The sequence below is a fragment of the Panthera onca genome, chromosome A3 (assembly GCF_046562875.1).
Source record: "Panthera onca isolate mPanOnc1 chromosome A3, mPanOnc1 haplotype 2, whole genome shotgun sequence".
Classification (NCBI taxonomy): Eukaryota; Metazoa; Chordata; class Mammalia; order Carnivora; family Felidae; genus Panthera; species Panthera onca.
This window is the reverse complement of record NC_138341.1, coordinates 78,411,773-78,434,018: the sequence shown is the minus strand read 5'-3', so window position 1 is coordinate 78,434,018 and position 22,246 is coordinate 78,411,773. Positions and strand designations below refer to the sequence as shown.

General features: G+C 39.0%; 1 protein-coding gene across 1 annotated transcript in view; it reads left to right on the top strand.

Moving 5' to 3' along the window:
* Window positions 1-1,542: 1,542 nt before the first annotated feature.
* Window positions 1,543-22,246, top strand: part of TMEM131 (transmembrane protein 131) — a 237,807-nt gene continuing 217,103 nt past the window's right edge. The window contains exon 1 of the mRNA XM_060608021.3: window positions 1,543-1,994. Within this exon, the coding sequence (XP_060464004.2) occupies window positions 1,814-1,994 (181 nt within the window). The 5' untranslated portion in view covers window positions 1,543-1,813. The remainder of the gene's footprint in view (window positions 1,995-22,246) is intronic.

Below are 22,246 nucleotides of genomic sequence, written 5' to 3'. Positions count from 1 at the left end.
TCATAGCTGGAGAGACTTGCCTGCCCTGAACCTGGTAATGGGGGAAGGGTTGCCAACTCTTTGTACTGCACATTGGAAGGTAAGCTTTGACCCATTTAAGGCACTCAGTTACTTATCCTTGGGTTTGATTTCTTCTGTGAGTTAAAAGCCTTCCGGAAATCTTTTCTTACATATATACATACAGAAAATCCAACTTAAGAGATTATAACAAGTCCTACTACATTACATCACGAACAAAGTTTGATTTCTCAATTTTAACACTAATGCTCAGGAAAACAAAATTGCTTTTCAAAATCATCAGGGTAAGACTATAAAAAATGTATTAATTTACAAATAACTTAAGTGCTTGCTTGACAAAGAAGACTACAGCATAGGGTGGCACTCTGAGTTCCTTTTCCAAGTCTGATCTTATTTTCCTTTATAGTTTGTTCTCAGACGTATTGAGGTGGAGACCTTATGTGGCCTTAAAAATGCATTGATTCACCCAACCAATACTGCTAAGCATAAGCAAATGGCTGGGGAATTAGGGAAAGTTATTAAAATAGTTACTAAGTTAGGAGGTAGGGGAAGTTATTAAGAAGAGGGACTCTCATGGACCTTAAATTTTGAAGAGTATAGCCATGCCCACCAAGAACCTCGACCTAAGGTGTTAAGAGGCATGAGAAGCCTTCCTGAAGGAGACTAAAGAAGGCTTTTGATTTGGGCTTTGAAGGAACTATGTGTATAAAACGTCTTAAGAATTATTCCCAGACGGAGAAAGCCAGTATGGCCATCGGGCACTTTTCTAAAGAACAACCTGCCCTCTCCCTCCAGGGTCACTGCTGCTTTATATACACAAAGCAAAGGGTTTTCCTGCAGCAAAGTAGGCACAATTCCAAGGGCAAGAGGATTCCATTAAGCGCTTCTGGGTACTGTGACTTGAGGATACAAAGATGAATGGAGCAAGTCCCAGATCTCAAGGAAGCGCCACCAGGAACTGAATCAGGCTCGGAGTATTGTCAGGCCGAGAGGCATACGCGGGACCAGAAGGAGTCACTGGAATGGATTTTCCGCACGGGGCCTCGAGGTCTGGATGCGCACTCAGCCCTCTGGTAGGCTCTAGCATTGCAGCACTAGAGATGCAAGAGGTTTGTTCCCGCGTGGGAGCAGCGGGCAAGCCTCCCCTAGCGCCCCGCAGTCCCTCTCGGCCCCGCCCACGCTCCAGGGCGGCTGCGCGACTAGGCCCCCTCGTCTCCACGTGATTGCCGTCACTGCTTCCACGAAGCGTGAACCGCCATCATAAGTCCTGGCGACGGGGCCTGGTCCTTCTTCCCTCCCCCTTCTCCTCTTCCGCGGGGCAGAAGTGACAGGTTGGAGTTGTACTGCCCGCGTCCTGTCCGGCTAGTGAAGCCTTGGGTTGCCAAGAGCCGGACGAGAAATTAAGACTCACGGACTCCGGGGCAGACTGACCGGCTGGCCCCTCAGGTGACGGCACGGCGGGGGCGGTGCCCAGGGCCGCGCCCCGCCCCTCGCAGGCCAGCGCCCAGAGCCCGCGGCCCGTGCCCGTTTCCAGTATGGCCGCCCGCCGTGCTTGACCCGCGGCCTCTCCGCTTCGACTCTTCGTAGGCGATGCTGAGGCCGAGGCCGTGACTGACACTCTCGCTCACACGCACGTACGGACCCAGACCCACGCCCGGAGCCCGAGCCCTGGGCCCGGAACCACTCTCGCCCCCGGCGCCGCGGTCAGAGCCCGGACCACGGCTCCCGTGCCGCTGCCGCCTCGCCGAGAAGGGCCGCGCCGGACCTCGAGCGCGGCGGCCCCCGGCCGGCAGGGATGGGGAAGCGGGCTGGAGGAGGAGCAGCAGGAGTCGCCGCCGCCTCCACGTCCGCAGGGGCCGGTGTGGAGCCCGCGGCCAGCCGCGGCGGGGGCCCGCGGAGCGGGGCCGCCGGCCTACTGGGAGCGCTGCACCTGGTGATGACCCTCGTAGTGGCCGCGGCGCGGGCCGAGAAGGAAGGTGGGTGTCAGCCGGCCGGCATCTCCCAGGCCCGGCCCCGCGGCTGTCAGCGCGCCCTCGCGGACGCGGCAGCGGGACTACGAACGGGGACGAAGGGCTGCGGCTCGGGGCTCGGAGGGCGGCCGAACGCGCAGCTCCGTCCGGCGCGAAGTTGCCCGTTCGAGTCCCGTCCCGAGCCGGGAACTTGCAGTTCGGATGCCAACTCGTGGCGTTGGCCGCACGGAGTTGCTCTTGTTCGTGATTCTTTCCCCTTGCCTTCCCTGTTGACTCCTGTCACTGCCATTTCAAAACTTCCTGAGTTCTCGTATCTTCTTGCCACTTGGCTCACTATGTAGGAGGGGCATATTTGTAGTCTTGATTGCTGTTAATGGGCACATTTTAGGACACTTTTCCCCCTTTGGTTGCGGTTTTAATAACGGCGTGCACACAGAGCTCACTTTTAAATGTCGTAGTAAAAATGGCAAGACTGGTGGAAAGGCTTCAAAACATAGCTCACAGAATTTTACTTTGAATTTGTTCAAACATTTCTTGGTGAGGAATCTTGTTTCTTCATCTTCCCTTTCCTTTATCGCTTTGCAGTAGATTGTTTAGCTAGCAATTCTATATCCATAATACAGTTCCGTTTAGTTCTCTAGTTAAGGTATTGGAAGTCTGTTTACATTTTTAATTTAAGATCGGGTGTCATCTTTAACGTGAAAGATTTTAAAAGCAGATGTTGTTTCTAGTTTGCAAGCCTTTATAATTTAGTTAAGAAATGACACCTACTTAAGAAAAACTCGTTAGTATTGAAGACTGTACCAAATCTGTAGTTGTGTTGGGACTACCTGTTTTTGAGCCTAAGGAAATGGGTGGTCATAGCTTTCACAAAGAAATCACTAAAAGTGAATGGTTTTTAAAAAGCTAAGCAAAACCTGTTTAGCTTCCGTTTCCCACTAAACTGCCACTACTAGAAAATAATGTCTTTCCACAGTAACTTTCGGGTTGATATTCTGCTTTATGACTAAAGTCACTTGCTTTTTTATCATTTTTGAAGGCAATGGCTAAATGCAAACCAAATTAATGTTGAAGTGCAAATGTGCCTCTATTTACTGTTTTTCAATTTTTGCTCAAAACATTACATTCTCTCATTTAACTCTGTAAGCAACCTTAGTCTGGGTTCACATAGGTGGAAATTATTCAGAGAATTGCCATCTGTTGAAAGAATTAATCGACAGAGGCAAGATTATTTCCAGAATGAAATACTGCTGCTTTAGGACTAGTCAGGCCTGGTATTGTCATAGTTCATTGATTGGTTACAGATCTGCAGTTAGATGATTGTTACTATTGTGTGCCTATGGTGTCCAGCACGGGCTGGCCTGTGGTTTGTATCCAGTAAAGCTAAAACAGTACAGCAATTTAATGGGCATGTCTCCTTTTATTTCAAGTAGTCCTTGGCAGGTATTGTGGTCTTGATTTTCTGTTCTTTTGCTTACCTTGTACACTGCCAGGCACACAGTAGGGATTTAACACTAGTTTGAGTGAATGACTATCTTCATGAGCCATTAGCATGGGGAACTAAAATAATGATTGAGTCTTGTAAAACATTAAGGTTATCTTTCTGCTGCTTTTTTTTTTTTTTTTTTTTTTACCCCAACAGCCTTATATATGCTAATTTTCTGTGTATAGTTAACAACTCCTTTGTTTGAGAAATGTCAGCCTAAATTATATTTGCTAATTTCCTATTTGTTTATAAGTTTTAGTGTACCTCTCTACTCATGAATGTAGGGCTCACGTGAGAAAAATTACTTGCCAGGGTGTAAAGTATGAAAAGATGTGGTTGAATCTGTCAGTGGTCCTGGCAGAATCAGACATCTTTTGTGGCCCATGTTGTGTCTGTATGAACAGTTTGAATGTACAAACTAGCTAGTCAAGCTATTGCTGGTAATTACACTAATACAGAACACAAGCCTCTGCCCATCATAGATAAAATCTGGTTCTAATAAAATATTCTGCGAAGGTTGCTCCAAAAATGGCCTATGCTTTCAGCCTTCTTCCTGATCAAACTTTGGTGTTGTTTTTGTTTGAGTAAGTAGAAGAAATGGGATTGATTTTCTTAAATGATTGTGAGTGATACCATGAGTTTAGCATCTGATGGGGCACAAATACACCATTTGCCCCCCCAGAATGTGCTGTTGAGTTTTTTCAGGAAACCTGGGCAGATTTCTGGAGGTGGCTGAGTTCAGTTTGTCAGTTTATACCCTGAGGATTGTTTGTGTTTATTTTAGTAGTATAAACTAGTAATTTTTCAAAGTTAAGATTTCCCTGCAATATTAATGATGGTTCTCTGAGTACTTTGTATTTGGTATATTTTTCCTCCATTGCAGCAGAATTTCACTAGAACATCTTCAAAACAAAGTAAAACTCATTGATGAAGAAAAACAGTGGAAATAGCTAATTGCGTTACCTAATGCAGTTTTTTTTTTATGTTTGGACTAGATGTTAATTTTCTTATGTCAGAAGCATGAGCCATTTCCCTGTCTTAACATCCTAGATGTCTTAACATTCCTATATCTTAACAGCCATTTTTACAGCTCAATGGTAGTATGTTATTATTTCAGAGAAAAGGGACCTTTGAGAATGTTTTGGCTGTGGTCTATAGTTTGTAAGGATTTTGAAAGAGTTGGGAGAGGTAGAAGCTACTATAATTACTACAAATAATTCACTTACCCTGGATTGTGTCAGGACTTTTCTTGAAGCTAAGATCTAGATATTGAGAACAGTGGAAATAGATGTGCGTAGTGAAAATGTAATAAAAATATATAGTGAAAATATGTGTACATATGTTAAACATATAATTTTTAGTAGTATTCGATTTATAAATCTGCCCATTGTGGGGCACCTGGGTGATCAGTCCGTTAAGCATCCGACTTTGGCTCAAGTCATGATCACACGGTTTGTGGGTTCGAGCCCTGCATCAGACTCTGCACTGACAGCACAGAACCTGCTTGGGATTCTCTCTCTCCCTCCCTCTCTGCCCCTCCCCCGTGCTAGCTCTCTCTCTTTCTCTCTCAAAATAAGTAAATAAAGACTTAAAAAAAAAATCGGCCCAATGTGACCAGCAAATAAGAGCTTTTTTAAAAAAACCATCATCTATCAGCTAATACAGTTTCATTGTGAAATGGATCTTTGGAAGGCATGGTTGTCTTTTAATTCATTGTAAATAAAAAGCTACATCTCGTGTAGCTAGTAAATATAAACTTGAATAGATTTTCAGGAATATGATTGTTTTAGTCTGTGGCAAATTAAATTTCAGTGTCACATGTATTTTCATAAATTGGCTATTAATGGCAAGGCAAAGTTTGATAGTGTTTATTAGGACTTTTAAATTTGTTTGCAGGATACATTAGTTTTGTGCAGAAATTTTTGTTTTAGTTGTATTTGTGACAGATGCAGGAGGAGGGTACAAAAGTGTTTTATATACAAAGCATATGAACAAAATGCTGTACTTAGGAATAAAGGCCAGAAGAGATTAAACATAATCATTAGATTTGTCTTAGGAAGGCAGAATTGATCAGGAGTAGTATTTACTTTTTCTAATCAAATTATTACTTTATAATGTAAAAATATTTTTAGAAGTGATTTTCTTAAGAGTGAGGTATTTTAATCCTTTGTATGGTGGTGGAGTGGCTACTCTTTCATTTAGAGCCTAGTAAATGAATATTATTTTGTTAATATTACTTCACTAATAAACTTTTGTTGGCTTATTTTTACTAAAAGCTGTTTGCTACTGCCAGAAGCTTTGGAATCCTGTAGTTGGAAAAAGTGTGCCCTCTCTTTCTCTTGTTAATGACTATTTTCTTTTTCTTTATAATCCTTTCAGTGGGTCCTCATAGACACTTGCCAAAAAGATCAGCTTTGGAAGTAGATGTAAAATCATCTAATTGGTTATCATCCGGAGTAGTAATAAGCCAGCCTACTCTTGGGGAAAAATTAAATCATTACTGAGTGCTTGATATTTTAGAAATTCTTTTTCATCCTGCATGTGGCTTGAGCTTTCTGACTGGCCTTGGCAGACAGAGGCCTTTCTTCTATGGCTGAATTTTGCTTCACTATCTGTTTTAAGCAGCATCAGACACTGTTGATAGCTGCTTCTTGGAACTTTTCTCCGTTTCTATGATTTTGTGCCTCTTGGTTGTCATCCTGCCTTAGTTGTCAGTCACTGCTCTCCAGCCGCCCACTGTCTTCTTTCCTATGTGTGTCCAGCCACCAGCACACACTGCACATGTCCAGGGCAGAATTACCTCGCACCACCTCTGGTTTCCCAGTTTTTATTAATGCTGTGATTATTCTCTCTGCCACATTGGTCTCATTTTTGACCCCTTAGCAAGTGGTGTCAATGTGTGTTTACTTTCTTGGGCGACTCTCCCAACAGCCTCCCGCCTGGGGGCACTGCAGTAGGCTCTCCCCTCTCCACTTTCTCCATTTCTGTTTGCATTGTCTGTTACTCATCTGTCATTCATTTTGACACATTTAGCTACTTTAATTATTTTATGGGGGACATTTCTTCACCCAGACTGGAATTTCTGAACCTCTGTCAATAGCAGCATTATGTACATAGTAGGCATTCAGTTTTAAATGAAGGTTTGTCTAAAATGACCTTATCTTCCCCCAGTACCTGAGACCTGGGCTGAGAGTCAAGAGTACATGTAAAACTCTGACTCGGTTGCTGGTCTCACTAAGAATTCTGCTGTAATAAGACATAGGGTGACACCACTTTTTTCTTCCCTACATGTTGCTTTCCATTGTAACCGAGTGATAGACACTTATGTAAACCACACTGTCGTAACTTTTGGATTTTAAGATTTCAGATTCTCATATACCCGTTTATAGATCATGAGACAGGTACAGAGAAATTAAGTAGTATTCTGAAGGTAAAAGAGTTGGTAGGTAGTTGAGCCAGGATTCCATCCCAAGCCATCTGTTCCTAGACCAAGCTGTATAATCCTGGATGAGTTCTTAATGTAGTAGATTCTGTTGTACACCAACTGGAGAAAGAGCAGAACTGCCAGTTTGTTCAGAAGCAATGTATTAAATATTCCCGTGAAGTGCCCTTTTTTTTTATAGCTGTAAATACATATCCATATCACTTACCATTAACTTTTTTTTTTTTAACATTCATTTATTTTTGAGAGAGAGTGCGAGTGGGGGAGCCACAGAGAGAGAGGGGGACAGAGGATCCAAAGCGGGCTCTGCACTGACAGCAGAGAGAGCCTGATGTGGGGCAGTTCTTGAACTCGTGAGCTGTAAGATCATGACCTGAGCCGTAGTCGGATTCTTTAACGGACTGAGCCCCTAGGTGCCCCACTATTGACTTGATAACCATTAAAATGATCTTAATCTTAGGCCATTCTGGATCATGTACATTCTGAAAAAGAAATTGAGGAGACCCATGAATGTGTGATCTGGGGAACAGATATTTGGTATTGAAAGCACTGACCCTGTTCTTAGGTTCTGATATATTCTTGGATTAAGATTTAGACTAACTTGAATTCTGTGAACATTCCTTAGTTTTAGATTAGTGTGACAAGTTAGTCTAGATATGTGGAATATTCTCAGAAACTGGCCCTGATTAAAAGGAACTGGAGATAATCCAGAGGCTGGTGGTGACATCAGCTTTTGACAGTGGAAAAATCTCTTTGAGAATTCTATTAGAGGTCCAGGAGCTCCAGAAGTTCATTTGTGGGGCTTTGTTCTTTTTTATGAAGGCATTTTTGGATTAGGTGGTCATTAGTTTAATTTGCCATACTAGATCAGTTTTTCATTCCTGTGTGATTGCCTTAGAAAGATTTTTAGAAAGCCCTAACTCTTTGCATGATTCATCTTGTTGCATATAGCACTTATGGCAAAGGTCTGAAAAATCCCTACTGTCTAAGAGGATCCTTGACCTGCCTGTCATGATAGTGTCAAACCTGCCTTGTTTGTTTCTCTATAATTGTAAAAAAACACGTGACATGAAATTTACCATCTTAACCATTTTAAGAGTACAGTTCAGTACTATGAAGTATATTCACATTGTTGTGGAACAGATCTCCAGAGCTTTTTCATCTTGCATAACTGAAACTCTATCCATTGAATAGCAGCTCCCCAATTCTCTCTCCGCTGCTCCAGCCCCACCATTCTACTTTCTGTTTTTATGAGTTTGACTACTTTAGATGCCTCATTTAAGTGGAATCATGCAAGATTTGTCTTTTTGTGGCTGGCTTATTTCACTTAGCATAATGTCCTCAAGGTTCATTATATTGGAGCATGTGACAGGATTTCTTTCCTTTTTAAGGCTCAAGAATATTCCGTTGTATTTATATACCATTTATCTATTTTATTTATCCATTTACCCATCAATGGACATTTGGATTGCTTTCACTTTTGGCTGTTGTAAGTGATTCTGCTATGAACATAGATGTGCAAATGTCTCTGAGATCCTGCATTTAATTCTTTTGGGTTATATACCCATACGTGGGATTATTGGATCATATGGTAGTTCTATTTTTAATTTTTTAAACCACTACCGTACTGTTTTCCATAGTAGCTGCACCATTTTACAATTCTACCAACAGTGCACAAAGGTTCAGTTTCTCCCCATCCTCACTAATACTTATCTTCTGTGTTTGTTTGTTTGTTTATTTGTTTGTTTATAGTGGCCATCCTAATGAATGTAGGGTTATATCTTGTTTTGATTTGCATTTTTGTAAGTGATATTAATTGAGCATCTTTTCATATGCTTGTTGACCATTTGTATCTTTGTTTTTTGTTTTTTGTTTTTTGAGAAATATCTATTCAGGTTCGTTGCCCATTTTTATATTGGGTTATTTTTTTTATTGTTGAGTTGTAGGAGTTCTTTATATATTCTGGGTAACAGCTCCTCATCAGATAGAAGATTTGTAAATATTTTTTCCCCATTCCATAGGTTGCCTTTTTACTCTTATGAGTGTAACCTTTGATGCACATAAGTTTTAAAGTCTGTTGTAGTCCCATTTGTCTATTTTTGCTTTTGTTGCCTGTGCTTTTCATGCCATACGAGAAAACATTGTCAAATCCGATGTCATGGAGCTTTCCCCCTGTTTCCTCTAGGAATTTTACAGTTTGGGGTCTTACATTTTGTTCTTCAGTCAATTTAGAGTTAATTTTTGTAAGATGTAAGGTAAGCGTCCAAATTCATTCTTTTGCATGCAAATACTGCATTTTCCCAGCACCATTTGTTGAAGAGACATCCTTTCCTCATTGAGTGATCTTGCAACCCTTATATGAGGGTCATTTGACCATATATATGAGAATTTCTTTCTGAGTTCTCTATTCCTTTTTTTTTTTTTTTAATGTTTATTTTTGAGAGCGAGAGAGACAAAGCATGAGTAGGGGAGGGGCAGAGAGAGAGGGAGATACAGAATCTGAAGAAGGCTGCAGGCTCCAGGCTCCAGGCCCTGAGCTGTCAGCACAGAGCCTCATGTGGGGCTTGAATCCATGAACTGTGAGATCATGACCTGAGCCAAAGTCAGATGCTTAACCGACAGAGCCACCTAGGCGCCCAATGAGTTCTCTATTCTGTTTGTCTTTTTAGGCAGTTACCACACTGTTCCAGTTACTGTAGCTTTGTTATAAGTTTTGAAATCAGGAAGTGCAAATCCTTAAGCTTTTTTCTCTTTCAAGTTTGGTTTGGCTTTTTGGGGTCCCTTGAAATTCCATATGGATTTTAGGATTTTTTTTTTCTGTTTATTCAAAAAGTGCTGTTATGGTTTTAATAGGGATTATATTGAATCTGTAGGTTGTTTTGGGGAGGGTGAACATCTTAACAGTATTAAGTCTAACACTTCATGAACACAGGATGTCATTCCATTTATTTGTGTTGTCTTTAATTTCAGCAGTGTTTTTGTATTTTCAATGTGTGTAAGTAAGTCTTTCTCCTCCTTGGTTATTATATTTATTCTTAGATATATTATTATTGATGCTGCTATAAATCAGACCTGCATTTTTTAACAAATTATTTCAATTCATACATGACTAAGCATTGTGAACATGTAGTTTTGGAGAAAAGAAACATGTTCTGTATTTGAAACAAAGAATTGTACATGCTTAAAGTGTTTCCTTAGGTTACTTATGTATAAATTGAAATGCATTTTAAGTCCTTTTAAGTTCTAACAAACTGTGACTATTTTCTGAATCAGTTATGATTGCAAAATCATATGACAGTCTAACTTTGGTTCTTAAGAACTAATTTTTTTCTATATAGTTATAGTATTACATTTGCATCAAAACATGATAGTAAAAAACTATCTCAGCAGTAAAGTTTGAGAAATAGTCTAAGCCAGCTCTACTGATACAAATTAATTAGCAGTTTGTATTCATGGTATGGCAATGGCCCTACTTGGATTTTTTTTTTTTTTTTTTTTTTTTTTTTTTTTTGGTGGGTGGCAGGGAATGATTAAATTGGAAGCAGAGGATTTTCTAGGGAATTTATAGTAGAAGGGTGCTGTCTAGAGCTTAAACCCTATCTCAAAGCTCTCTATAAATAAAGTTTATCATTCTAAAAGTTGTTTGGTAGAGCAGTGCATAAGAGAGGCAGTGTGCTGTTCAAACTGGATCATTTTAAAAAATGCTTGTGTGAATTGGTGGCATGGACTCATCTGAAGTATTGCTTCTTGGTTTGCAAGTAGGGAATGAAGTAGTGGTTAGCACTACCAAGAGGCAATTTGTCTTTCCCGAACTGGTGCAGCAGTAGTTATCTTTCATATGTAGGGGAGTTATTTCATATTTAGAGGTTTATCTCACCATACTTGGGGCTTCTCTTGGTTATAGCTGGGTGTGAAAAAAGGTAACCGAGACTCGAGTTGAAGAGAGGAAGATGTAAGAAAGAAGCAGCAGGCTGGAATTAGATTGAATTTTATTAAGATCCTAGAGATTCTTGTAGATAGGAAAATTTCTGAGTATTGTCAGTTTCTTCCCAACTGCATTTGGGTTTATTTGTGTTTGTATAGGATCTTGAGCTTTTGGAGGTTGAGGTCTGGGTCATGTTCTTCCTGCACCTATCATTTTAAGTGCTTCAATACATTCAGTCCTGTCTTGGTAGGAGAGGCAGTGAACCATAACCAATTAAAAATGAACTGGAGTGAAGAAAAGGTATTTCTGAAATGATAGTGTTTATCCAAGTTTGACATCTCACCATTTCAGGAATATATTATGTAAGCAGTTATTGCCTGTAATTGATAATGGTTGTAATTACTTAATGACAACAGCTAATGTTTATCAAGCACTTTCTTTGTATCCAGCACTGTTAATTGCTTTGCATGCCTCATCTCATTTAATCTTCACATTAACCCTATGTGGGGTGCTAGTCCTTCTTCCCTCACCCTTCAGATCTGTTTTTGGTTACAGTTCCTCTGTGGCTGTCACTGCTCCTTGGTGGGAGCGGGGTACGGGGTGTGGGCTTGCTTGTGATAGTATAATACACAATTTTAAATCTCCACTGAAATGGGACAATATAATATACAATAATTCTTCCTGTGCATACAGTCTGGAGGTCAGTTTGGAAAACTTTTCTTCAATTTCACAAAAAATGCATGTTGAAACAAATTGTAAAATACAAACGAGTAAATGGAGAAATTTTCTGTAATCTATCAAGTACAAAGAACCAACATCAGTCATCAGTTTTCTAGGTTTCTGTGCCCTCCCCAACTCTCTTCCTTCCCCCTCTCTTCCCTCCCCCCCACTCCCCATTCAAAAAAAAAGATATTGCTACGTTGCCTTTGAAGAAAACTTATCATTTGACATTTCAATAATACTTTGTGAGGGTGCCTGCTTTTCCTCATTGGCTATTACTCTTCTTTTAAGTCCTCACCAATCTGGTGAGAAAAGTTGTCACATTGTTTTAATTGATTTTTTAAAAATTGCTACTGTTTCTTAACCATGGCTTCATACCACTGTTAGAGTGATACAGTTAGGTGTAACAAGTACTTCAAGTTCAGAGAGAGGAAGAGTGCTCTAGGTGGTAAATTCCTGGGCCACTCTAGGTAGTATGCTACATATGTACCAAAGTCAAAATGTGTGTCAGCAAGGAAAGAATTCTGGAAACCACTATTCTTTGAGTATGGCAAGGAGTTGGGGTAGGAAGAACATACCAAAACTGCTTTGTGAGTTACCTAAGTCAGTGAGTGAGAATCATGGCCTTGCCTAGGACTCCAAGAGGTAATAGTTGAAAAGTGGAAATGGTGATTGAGTGTGGCTCTGGACTCTTGTCATCTGCCTTCTGGCTGTGCGACTTTGGTAAGTATGATTGACCACTTTGTGTCTAAGCTTCACTGTTCATAGATAGAGTAGGGATAATGATAGCATTTTTGTCATTGAGTTTTTGCAGAGGTTTACTGAGTTGGTGGAAAGCTCTTAGCACATTGCTTGACACATTAAAAAAAAAATTAGTAAGGTTGAATACTATTATAGATTTGCTCATTTGTATTACTTTTGTATTGTTCAATCATGTCTTTTTTCAGTTTTTCCATTGGTATTTGGATTTTCCTTTGTGACTCGATGAACACTTAATTAAAGATTAAGAGTTGCATTTTTCTAAATTTTCATTTGCATTTGAATTTTCTATATTTGAATTTTCTTTCTTCTTAAAGAAAATTTTTTTAATGTTCATTTATTTTTGAGATAGAGACAGAGCACCAGCTGGGGAGGGGCAGAGAGAGAGGGAGACAACAGAATCCAAAACAGGCTCCAGACTCTGAGCTGTCAGCACAGAGCCCCACGTGGGGCTCAAACCCATGAACCACGAGATCATAACCTGAGCTGAAGTTGGATGCCCAACACACTGAGCCACCCAGGCACCCCTCTTTTTTTATTTTTAAGAGAGAGGGCACAAGTGAGCATAGGGCAGAGAGAGAATCCCAGGAGGGGCAGAAAGAGAGAAGCAGGGCTCATCCAAAGCAGGGCTTGAGCTCGCCAGAAGCAGGACTCAGACTCATGAACTGTGAGATCATGACCTGAGTCAAAGCCACATGCTTAATGACTGAGCCACCTAGGCACCCTATATTTTAATATTTATTATTATTATTTTAAAATTTATTGACCAAATCTGTCACTCTTTTCTTTTATGCTTTCCTTTATAGTTGTCATGTGTAAGAAGTCCTATGCATAAAGTGTATTCACCAATATTTTTTCTCTCTGATTCTATTTTTAAATGAAAATCTGTAAGTCATCAATCTTTTGTTATCAGGTAGGGAATCTATTTTTCTCAAATGGTTAGTTGCCTTCATACCACTTAATGAGTTATACACAATATTTTCTTTTCATGCAAATTCTATTATATATTTGGATGAGTTACTTGATTTTCTATTTTTTTTCCTAACTGATAATTTTATTTTATTTTGTCCATTTTATTATTAGCTGGCTTGACAGTTTATTACCTCCCCCTAAATTACTGTTATTCCAAAAGCATTTTCTGGTCTATCTTGTTTTCATTCTCTACAAACCGTAAAATCATTTTGAAAAAAATTTAAAATTTCTATTTGCTTTTTGATTAGGATTGTGTTACAATGTTAGAAAAATTTGGAACTTGACATCATTTTTAATGTTTTCTATTTTCCTTTCACACACACACATATTAAGTTGAACTGTATGAAATTGCCATTTTTGTGGGCCCCAAATGATTGAATAACAGTGTAGTTATTCAGTAATATTAACATATATGTTTGCATGTATTATTGCATTGGCTAGAGCTTTAGAACACTATTAAATAAGAGTGGTGAAAAAGTGGGCCTACTTATGTTTTTTTGGTCTTCATTAGGGAAATACCTTCAGTGTTTCATTGTGAAGTATGATTGTGGCAGTTGGTTGGAATTAGATGTTCTTGATAATAGAAAATTTCTTGTGTTTTTAAGAGTTTTAGTCTTAAGAGTTATTAGGGATAGATGTTATACTTTATCAGTTCAAATTTTATGTGTTTTTTTTTTTTTTTTTTTTTTTTTTACTTTAAGCTGTTGATTTTGGCTGTTTGAATTACAGAAGCAATTATTTTAACTCATTCCACTCAACTCTCTTGGTCAATTAACCCATGTTTCTCTTCCCTCTAGAAACCTGTTCATGGATGCCCATTGAGCTTGGGCTGCTAACTCCCACAGACATTCACATTTGTTCCCTCTAGTTGATGTATAATTTTTTTTTTTTTAAATTTGAGAGAGAGAAAGAGTGCATGCGTGGGGGAAAGGGGCAGACAGAGAGAGAGAGAGAGAAAGTCCCCAGCAGGCTTCATGCTGCTGGTGCAGAGCCCGACTTGGGGCTGGATCTCATGACTGTGAGATCATGACCATCTGAGGTGAAATCAAGACTTTGATGCCCAACCGACAGAGCCACCCAGGCGCCCCAATGTGTGTATTTTTATTCATTGTTTCTTTCTTTATTTCTCTCTCTCTCTCTCTCTCTCTCTCTCTCTCTCTCTCTTTCTACCAAACCCTTTAAAAGCTTTTAAAATATTTCAGAAATTACAGTGCCTGAAATATTTCAAAAGCTATCAATATTAATAATAGTACCAACAAAAAGTGGTTTTAAGAATAACAAGAAATGTGCAGAATCTGAGGAAAACTTTAAAACATTCTTGAAGGCAGAGAAGTAGATTTGAACAGTGGAAAGACATTCCTTGCCCTTGGGTAGGAGAACTCAACATCATAAAGATGTCAGTTCTCCCTAAGCTAACATTAATTTAACACAGATGCAATTAAAAAATACCAACACAACTTTTTATAGAGTTAGAAAAGTTGATGTTAAAGTTCATATGGAAAAATAAACATGTAGGAATGCTGGGGAAATGCTGAAAAAGAAAAGTTATGAGGTGTGATTAGCACAGGCAGTTATTAAACATATACCGTAAAGCCATTATATACTTGGAAAAAGTAAGGTATTGATATATAAATAGATAAGTGGAATAGAATAGAAATTTCTTACATAAATGGAAATAAGTGGATGTGAAGTCCATATGGTTTATGCTATATACCTGGTTTCCTTCAGGGAGTCTAGAATGTGCTAGGTGGAGAGTGGAGAGTGTTTATATGATCAGCCCCCAATTAAAACCTTGAACCCTGTATTAATTTCCTATTGCTTTTGTAGCAAATTACCACAACTTTAGTGGCTTAAAACAATGCAAACTTATTCACTTATAGTTCTGAAGGTCAGAATTCTAAAATCAAGATATTGGCAGGTCTGTGTTCTTTCTAGATGCTTTGGTGGAGAATGTGTTCTCAGCTTTGTGGGCTTCTAGAGGTCACTTGCATTCCTTGGCTCATATTACTCCACTGTCCTGCTTCATTCATTCCAGCTTCCTTCTTTCATTGTCATATCGCCTTCTGACTCTCTGATCTGCCTCCCTCTTGTAAAGACCAATGTGATTACATTGGACTCATTTGGGTAATCCAAGATGACCCCCCTGTCTCAAATCCTTAGTTTAATCACATCCACAAAATGCCTTTTGCCATATAAAGTAACATTCACAGATTTTGGGGATGAGGATGTGGACGTCTTGAGAAGCTGTTATTTAGCCTGCCACAGACATTGAGTCTGTGCTTGAGTTGCCCTGGTGGATAAGACACCAAAAGCACAAACAACAAAAGAAAAAGTAGATAAATTAGACATCATCAAATGAAAAAGTTTTGTGTTTCAAAGGACAACGTCAAAGAAGTGAAAAAACCCACAGAATGGGGGAAAATTTTTGTAAATCACATGCCTGAGACATACATGTCTCGGGGAAAATTTTTGTAAATCACATACATCAGACATGTATCTGGAACATAAAAAGAACTCGTAACAACTCAATAGAAAAAGACAACCCAATTAAAAGATGGACAAAGGATCTGAGAAAGCATTTCTCCAAACAATAAGCTCATGAAAAGATGCTCGGTATCATTAGCCATCATGGAAATAATACAAATCAAAACCGAAATGAGATACTACTTCACACCTACTAATATGCTTGTAGTAAAAATGACAGATGATAACAAGTGTTGGGGAAGATGTGGAGAAATTAAAATGTCACATGTTGCTATTGAAAATATAAGATGGTACAATTTCCTTGGAAAATAGGCTGGCAGTTCCTCAAAATGCTAAGTAAAGAGTTATGTTCCAGCAATTCTGGGTATATTCCCAAAAGAGATGAAAACATATGTGCACACACAAACTTGGACAGAAATGTCCATGGAAATATTTTTCTTAATAATAAGGAGAGAAGGATGGAGGGGATATGTCTGTGTTGTGTGTATATGGAGTATGCATGCTACCTTAACAAATTTTTTTTTTACTGAATTTTGTGTGTGTGTGTGTGGTGTGTCATTCTATGAATACATGTATAGATTTCTGTAACTACCACCACAATCAGGATGCAGAACAGTTGCATTACCCCCAAAACTCCCTCATGCTTTGCCATTATAGTCACACCCTGTGTCCACACTTCTAAACCCTGGCAAATGATGTGTTTTCCATCACTATAGTTTTCTCTTTCTGAGAATGTCATGTAAATGAAATCATACAGTATGTATAGTTTTGAGACTATAATGTTGAGACTGGTTTCTTTGACTTACCACAGTGCCTTTGAAATTCATCCAACTTCTCATGTATATCAATAGTTTGTTCCTTTTAATTGCTGGGTAGTATTCCAGTGTATGAATATACCATGATTTGTTTATCCATCATATTTTGATAAAACTGTGTGGTGTTGGCAGTTTTGGCTATTACAAATAAAGCTTCTCTTGGGTAAATACTTACGAGTGGAATGTCTGGATCATATGATAGCTGTATGTTTAAGAACCTCCTTTGTTTTCCAAAGTAGTTATTCCCCAGTGAATAATGATATTGAGCATCTTTTCATGTGCTTATTTATCATCCAGTTATCTTTTTTGGTGAAGAAGCTCTTCAGATCTTTTGCCCATGTCTATATTGCATTATTTTTTTTTTTAATTTTTATTTTTGAGGGAGAGAGGAGAGAGAGAGAGAGACAGAGCGAGAGCAGGGGAGGGGCGGGGAGTGGGAGGGGGAAGACACAGAATCTGAAGCAGGCTCCAGGCTCTGAGCTGTCAGCACAGGGCCCCATGTAGGGTTCAAACTCACTAACTGTGAGATCATGGCCTGAGCTGAAGTCGGACGCCTAAGTCGGTGCCCCTGTTTTTTTTTTTTTTGGTTTTTTTTTTTTAAGTTTATTTTCAGAGAGCATTTGTAAGTGGGGGAGGAGCAGAGAGAGAGGGAGAGAGAAAATCCAAAGCAGGCTCTGCACTGTCAGTGAGGAGCCCAGTGTGGGGCTCGAACTTATGAACTGTGAGATTATTCGACTTGAGCCAAAATCAAGTCAGATGCTTAACCTACTGAGCCACCCAAATGCCCCATTATTGGTTTTCTAATGGAGATTTGAGAATTCCTTATATATCCTGGCTGTAAGTCCTCTGGAGGTATATGTTTGCAAAGATTTCCTCCAAGTCTGTGGCTTGTATTTTCATTCTCTTAAGAGGTGTCTTTTGAAGAGAAGTTTTTAATCGATTAAGTTCCAGTTTATCAAGTTGTTCTTTAATAGATTATGTTTTTGGTATTATATCTAAATCTTTGCCTAACTCAAGGTATCAAAAATTTTCTCCTGTGTTCTAGAAGTTTTAGAGTTTTAGGTACTCCATTTAGATCTATGGTCCATTTTGAGTTAGTTTTTACATGTGGGACAAAGTATGGATCCAAGTTCACTTTTTTGTATATGGATATCCAGTTCTAGTGCCATTTTTTGAAAACGCTGTTCTTTTCTTACTGCATAGTCAGTGCAGTTGTTGAAGATCAGTTGCCTATGCATGTATTGGTTTATATCTGGTCTCTTGTTCCAATAATCTGTTTGTCTATCTAGGTGCCAGAACCACACTGTCTTCACTACTGTAGCTTTATAATAATTACTGAAACAGATAGTGTTAGTCCTCCAACTTTGTTCTTTTGCAGAGTTGTCTTTGCCTATTGTAGGTCCTTCACATTTCCTTAAGAATGTGAGTCTTATCACTTTATGTAACAAAGACTGCTGGGATATTGATTGGGATTGTGTTAAGTGTATGAGGAGAATGGACATATTAATATTTAGTCTTCTCAACAAGGGAAATTTTATGTGTTTAGGTCTTTAAGTTTTCTTAGTAATACTTTATAGTTTTCAGTGTAACAGTCTTTTTATATCTTTTATCAGATTTATCTCCATTGTTGTATATTTTTAATATTATCCTAAATGGTATTTTTTAAATTCGGTTGTTATTGTTTTTGCCAACATATAGAAATGAATTGGATATTTGTCTATTGATCTTATCTTCTGTAATCTTCCTAAACTGACCTTTAGTTCTATAGCTTTTCTATAGAATCCATTATATTTTCTCTATAGATCATTATGTTTGCAAATAAAGACAATGTTCCCTCCCCTTTTCCAGTCTGGACACATTTTATTTTTGTTGCCTGATTGTACTGGCTGAAACCTCTAGGACAGTGTTTAACAGAGATAGTAAGAGTGAACATCCCTATCTTGTACCTCATCTTAGGGGGAAAACATTCAGTCTTTCACCATTAAGTGTGGTTTTAGCTGCACCTTTTTCAGATACCCTTACTCAGGTTGAGGAAGTTCTCTTTTGTATCTGGTTTGATGAGGGTTTTTAACAGGAATAGATGTTGAATTTTTCAAATGGTTTTTCTGTGCTCTTGAGGGTCCTTTTTTAGGCTGTTAATATGGTGAATTACCAGCCTTGAGTTTCTTTCTTGATCATGATGTATTATCCTTGTAATGTATTATTGGGTTTGGGGGGTGGGGTGTCTAATATTTCATTTAGAATTTTTATGTCTATGGTCATGAGAGATAGTGTTATGTTTTCTTACAAAGTCTCTGCTTTTGGTAATGCTGGCCTCATAGAATTCGTTGAGAGGTATTTTTTCGTTTTTAATTTTTTTGAAGAGTCTATATAGAGTTGGTGTATTTTTCGTGTAATGTGTGATAAGAATTAAGAATTGAAACCATCTGGGCTTGGAATTTCTTTGTGGGGAGATTTTAAACTATAATCTCAATTTTTAAGATTAAGACTATTCAAGTTATCTCTTTCTGAGTGAGCTTTGGTAATTAAAGTCTTCTCAAGACTGTGTCCATTTTGTGTAAGGTGTCACATTTATCAACAAGGTTGTTCATAATGTTCTAGTATTTTTTAAATATTTGTAGAATCTGAAGTGGTGACACCTCTCTCATTCCTGATATAATTTGTGTCTTCTCTCTTTTTTCTTGATCATTCTGTTCAGAAGTTTGTCAATTTTAATATTTTGCTCAGAACCAGCTTTTGGTGTTTCTTTCTTTTGTTTCTTTATATTGATTTCCACTAAGATTTTTTTTTTGTAATTTTTTATTAAAAATTTTTTTAAAATATAATTTATTGTCAAATTAGCCAACATACATCAAGTGTATTTTTCATCTCACACATTGTCGTTTTCATCTCTAGAAGTATAATTTCAGTCTTTTTTATGTTTTATTTCTCTCCTTTTAGAACATGTGGAACACATTTATAAAGCCTCTTTTGTTAACTAATTCTAACTTTTGTGCCAAGTCTAGATTGGTTTCAATTGATTATTCTCCTATTGGTTCATGTTTCATTTTGGTTTTTGTTTGTTGTTTGAGAGAGTTCTTGCCTGTGCATGTGGTAGGCAGGGAGGGACAGAGGGAGAGAATCTCAAGCAGGCTCCACGCCCCCATGAAGCCTGACATGGGCTCCATCTCATGACTGTGAGATCATGACCTGAGCCAAAATCGAGAGTCAGTTGCTTAACCGACTGAGCCACCCAGGTGCCCTGGTTCATGTTTTCTTATCTCTTTGCTCACTAACCTGTAATTGAATGCCAGATGTTGTGAATTTTATTTTGTTGTTGGCTGGTATATTTTTGAATTCCTAGAACTATTCTTGAGCTTTGTTCTAAGATGCAATTAAGTTACTTCGGAACAGCTTGATCTTTTTTGGGTCTTGCTTTTCAGATTTGTTAGGTGGGTTTGGAGCAGTGCTTAGTCTAGGACTGAAAATTCCCCACAGCTGAGGCAAGACTTTAATGAGTACTCTAGTCCATATCTCATGAATTATAGGTTTTTCCAGTTTGACTGGTGGGAACAGGCACCATAAGTGGCTCTGTGTGAGCACCAGGTGCTGGTCCTTCTAATCCTTTTGGATGTCTTTTCCCCAGCCTTAGGTAGTTACTTCACATACATGTGCTTATCAGGATTTTGCTGGTATTCAGTGGACACCCTCTGTGATTCTCCAGTGTTCTCTGTGCAGGGCTGTTATTTCTGGTACTCTGTCCTATGAACTGTCAACTACGTTGGTTTCCTTAGACTCTCAACTCTGTCTCAACAACCCAGACAGTCCATCAGGCTCTGTCAGTTTCCCCTGCCTGCACTGTGGTCTTACTCTCTCCTGGTAGTAAATTGGGGCAGTCATAGGGCTCACCTTGTTTGTTTCCCATATCTTCGGGATTGTTGTCCTTCATTAACTGATACGTAGGGTCTGAAAACTGTCATTTCATGCATTTTGTCTGACTGCTTGGTTGTTTCTGGTGGGAGGGTATTTATGGCCCTTGCTGTGCCATCATGCCCAGAAGCAGAAGTCTAGATCTCTGTATCAGTTATTTTTCTTCAGTATAGCCGACATTGTTATTTTCAGGTGTTGTTCCTGAACCTCTTGCTACAGAAAACAGTTTGGTAATTAATATCAGGGTGTGTATTAGTTTCTAGTTACTGCTTTAATAAGTAACCACAAGCTTAGTGGCTTAAAACAACACTTATTACCTTATAGTTCTAGATATCAGAAGTCTGAAATGGATCCCATGGGCTAAAATCAAGGTGTTGGTAGGGTTGTGTCCTTTTTGGAAGCTCTAGGGGAGAATCTGTTTGACTCTTTAAGCTTCCAGAGGCCTTGTGGCCCTTTCTTCTGTTTTCAAAGCCAGCAACATCTGGCCAAGTTCTTTCTTTTTTTAATTTTAATTTTATTTTATCTTAATTCCAGTGTAGCTAACATATAGTGTTATATTCGTTTCAGGTGGCCAAGTCTTTCTTATGCTGCCATGTCTTTTGTCCTCCCCTTTCTGTTTCCTTCTTGTTATCTAGATAATCCAGAATAATCTTGTTATTTTAAAGTCAGCTGATTGTGGGCACCTGGGTGGCTCAGTCAGTTAAGTGTCTGACTCTTGATATTGGCTCAGGTCATGATCTCACAGGTTTGTGAGATGGAGCCCCACGTGGGGCTCTGTGCTGACAGTGCAGTGCCTGCTTGGGATTCTCTCTCTGCCTTTCCCCTGCTCATTCACTGTCTCTGTCTTTCTCTCTCTCTCTCTGAAAATAAAAATAAATAAATATTTTAAAAAGTCAGCTGATTGCAATCTTAATTCTATCTGCAACTTTTTGCTTTGTGACCTAACATATTCACAGGGTCCTGAGATTAGGATGTGAACATCTAGGGGGTGGGAGGACGTTAGTCTACCTGCCGCTGATAGATGGCTTTCAGCATCCTTTTCCTTTGCTTTAGACATTTTTCTTTTTTGTTCCAGTGAAGAAAAATGATATATTAAAAGATTTTCTTCTTAACCTGTGCATGTTAAAAAATATTATTAGAAGAGTAGCTGGGTGGCTCAGTTGGTTAAGCATCCAACTCTTAGTTTCAGCTCAGGTCATGATTTCACAGTTCATGGGATTGAGCTCTGCATTGGGCTTTGCAATGACCCCATGGATCTTGCTTGGGATCTCTCTCTCCCTCTCATTCTCTGCCCCTCCCCAGCTCATGCTGTCTCTCTCTCTCTCTCAAAATAAATAAACATTAAAAAAGTAAAAAATAAAATAAAAAATACTATTAAAAACAATGAAACTGTAAATCTGCCTTTTTAAAAAATGTTTATTTGAGAGAGAGACAGACAGACAGAATGAGCCGGGGAGGGTCAGAGAGAGAGAGGGAGAGAGAGAATCCCAAGCAGGCTCCTGCTGTTGTTGCAGAGCCCATCACAGGGCTCAGTCTCCTAAACCATGAGATCATGACCTGAGCTGAAATCAAGAGTTGATCCCTCAACCAACCAAGCCACCCAAGCGCCCCTTAGATCTTAATTTTTATAGATTATTTCACAAGGTAGTGATTTGAGAATTTTTGAGCCCATTATATCTGGCAGTCTATAGAAACTTCCCAAGCTTGTGAAGTTGATTTATTGCCACAAATGTAATTTTAGACCGA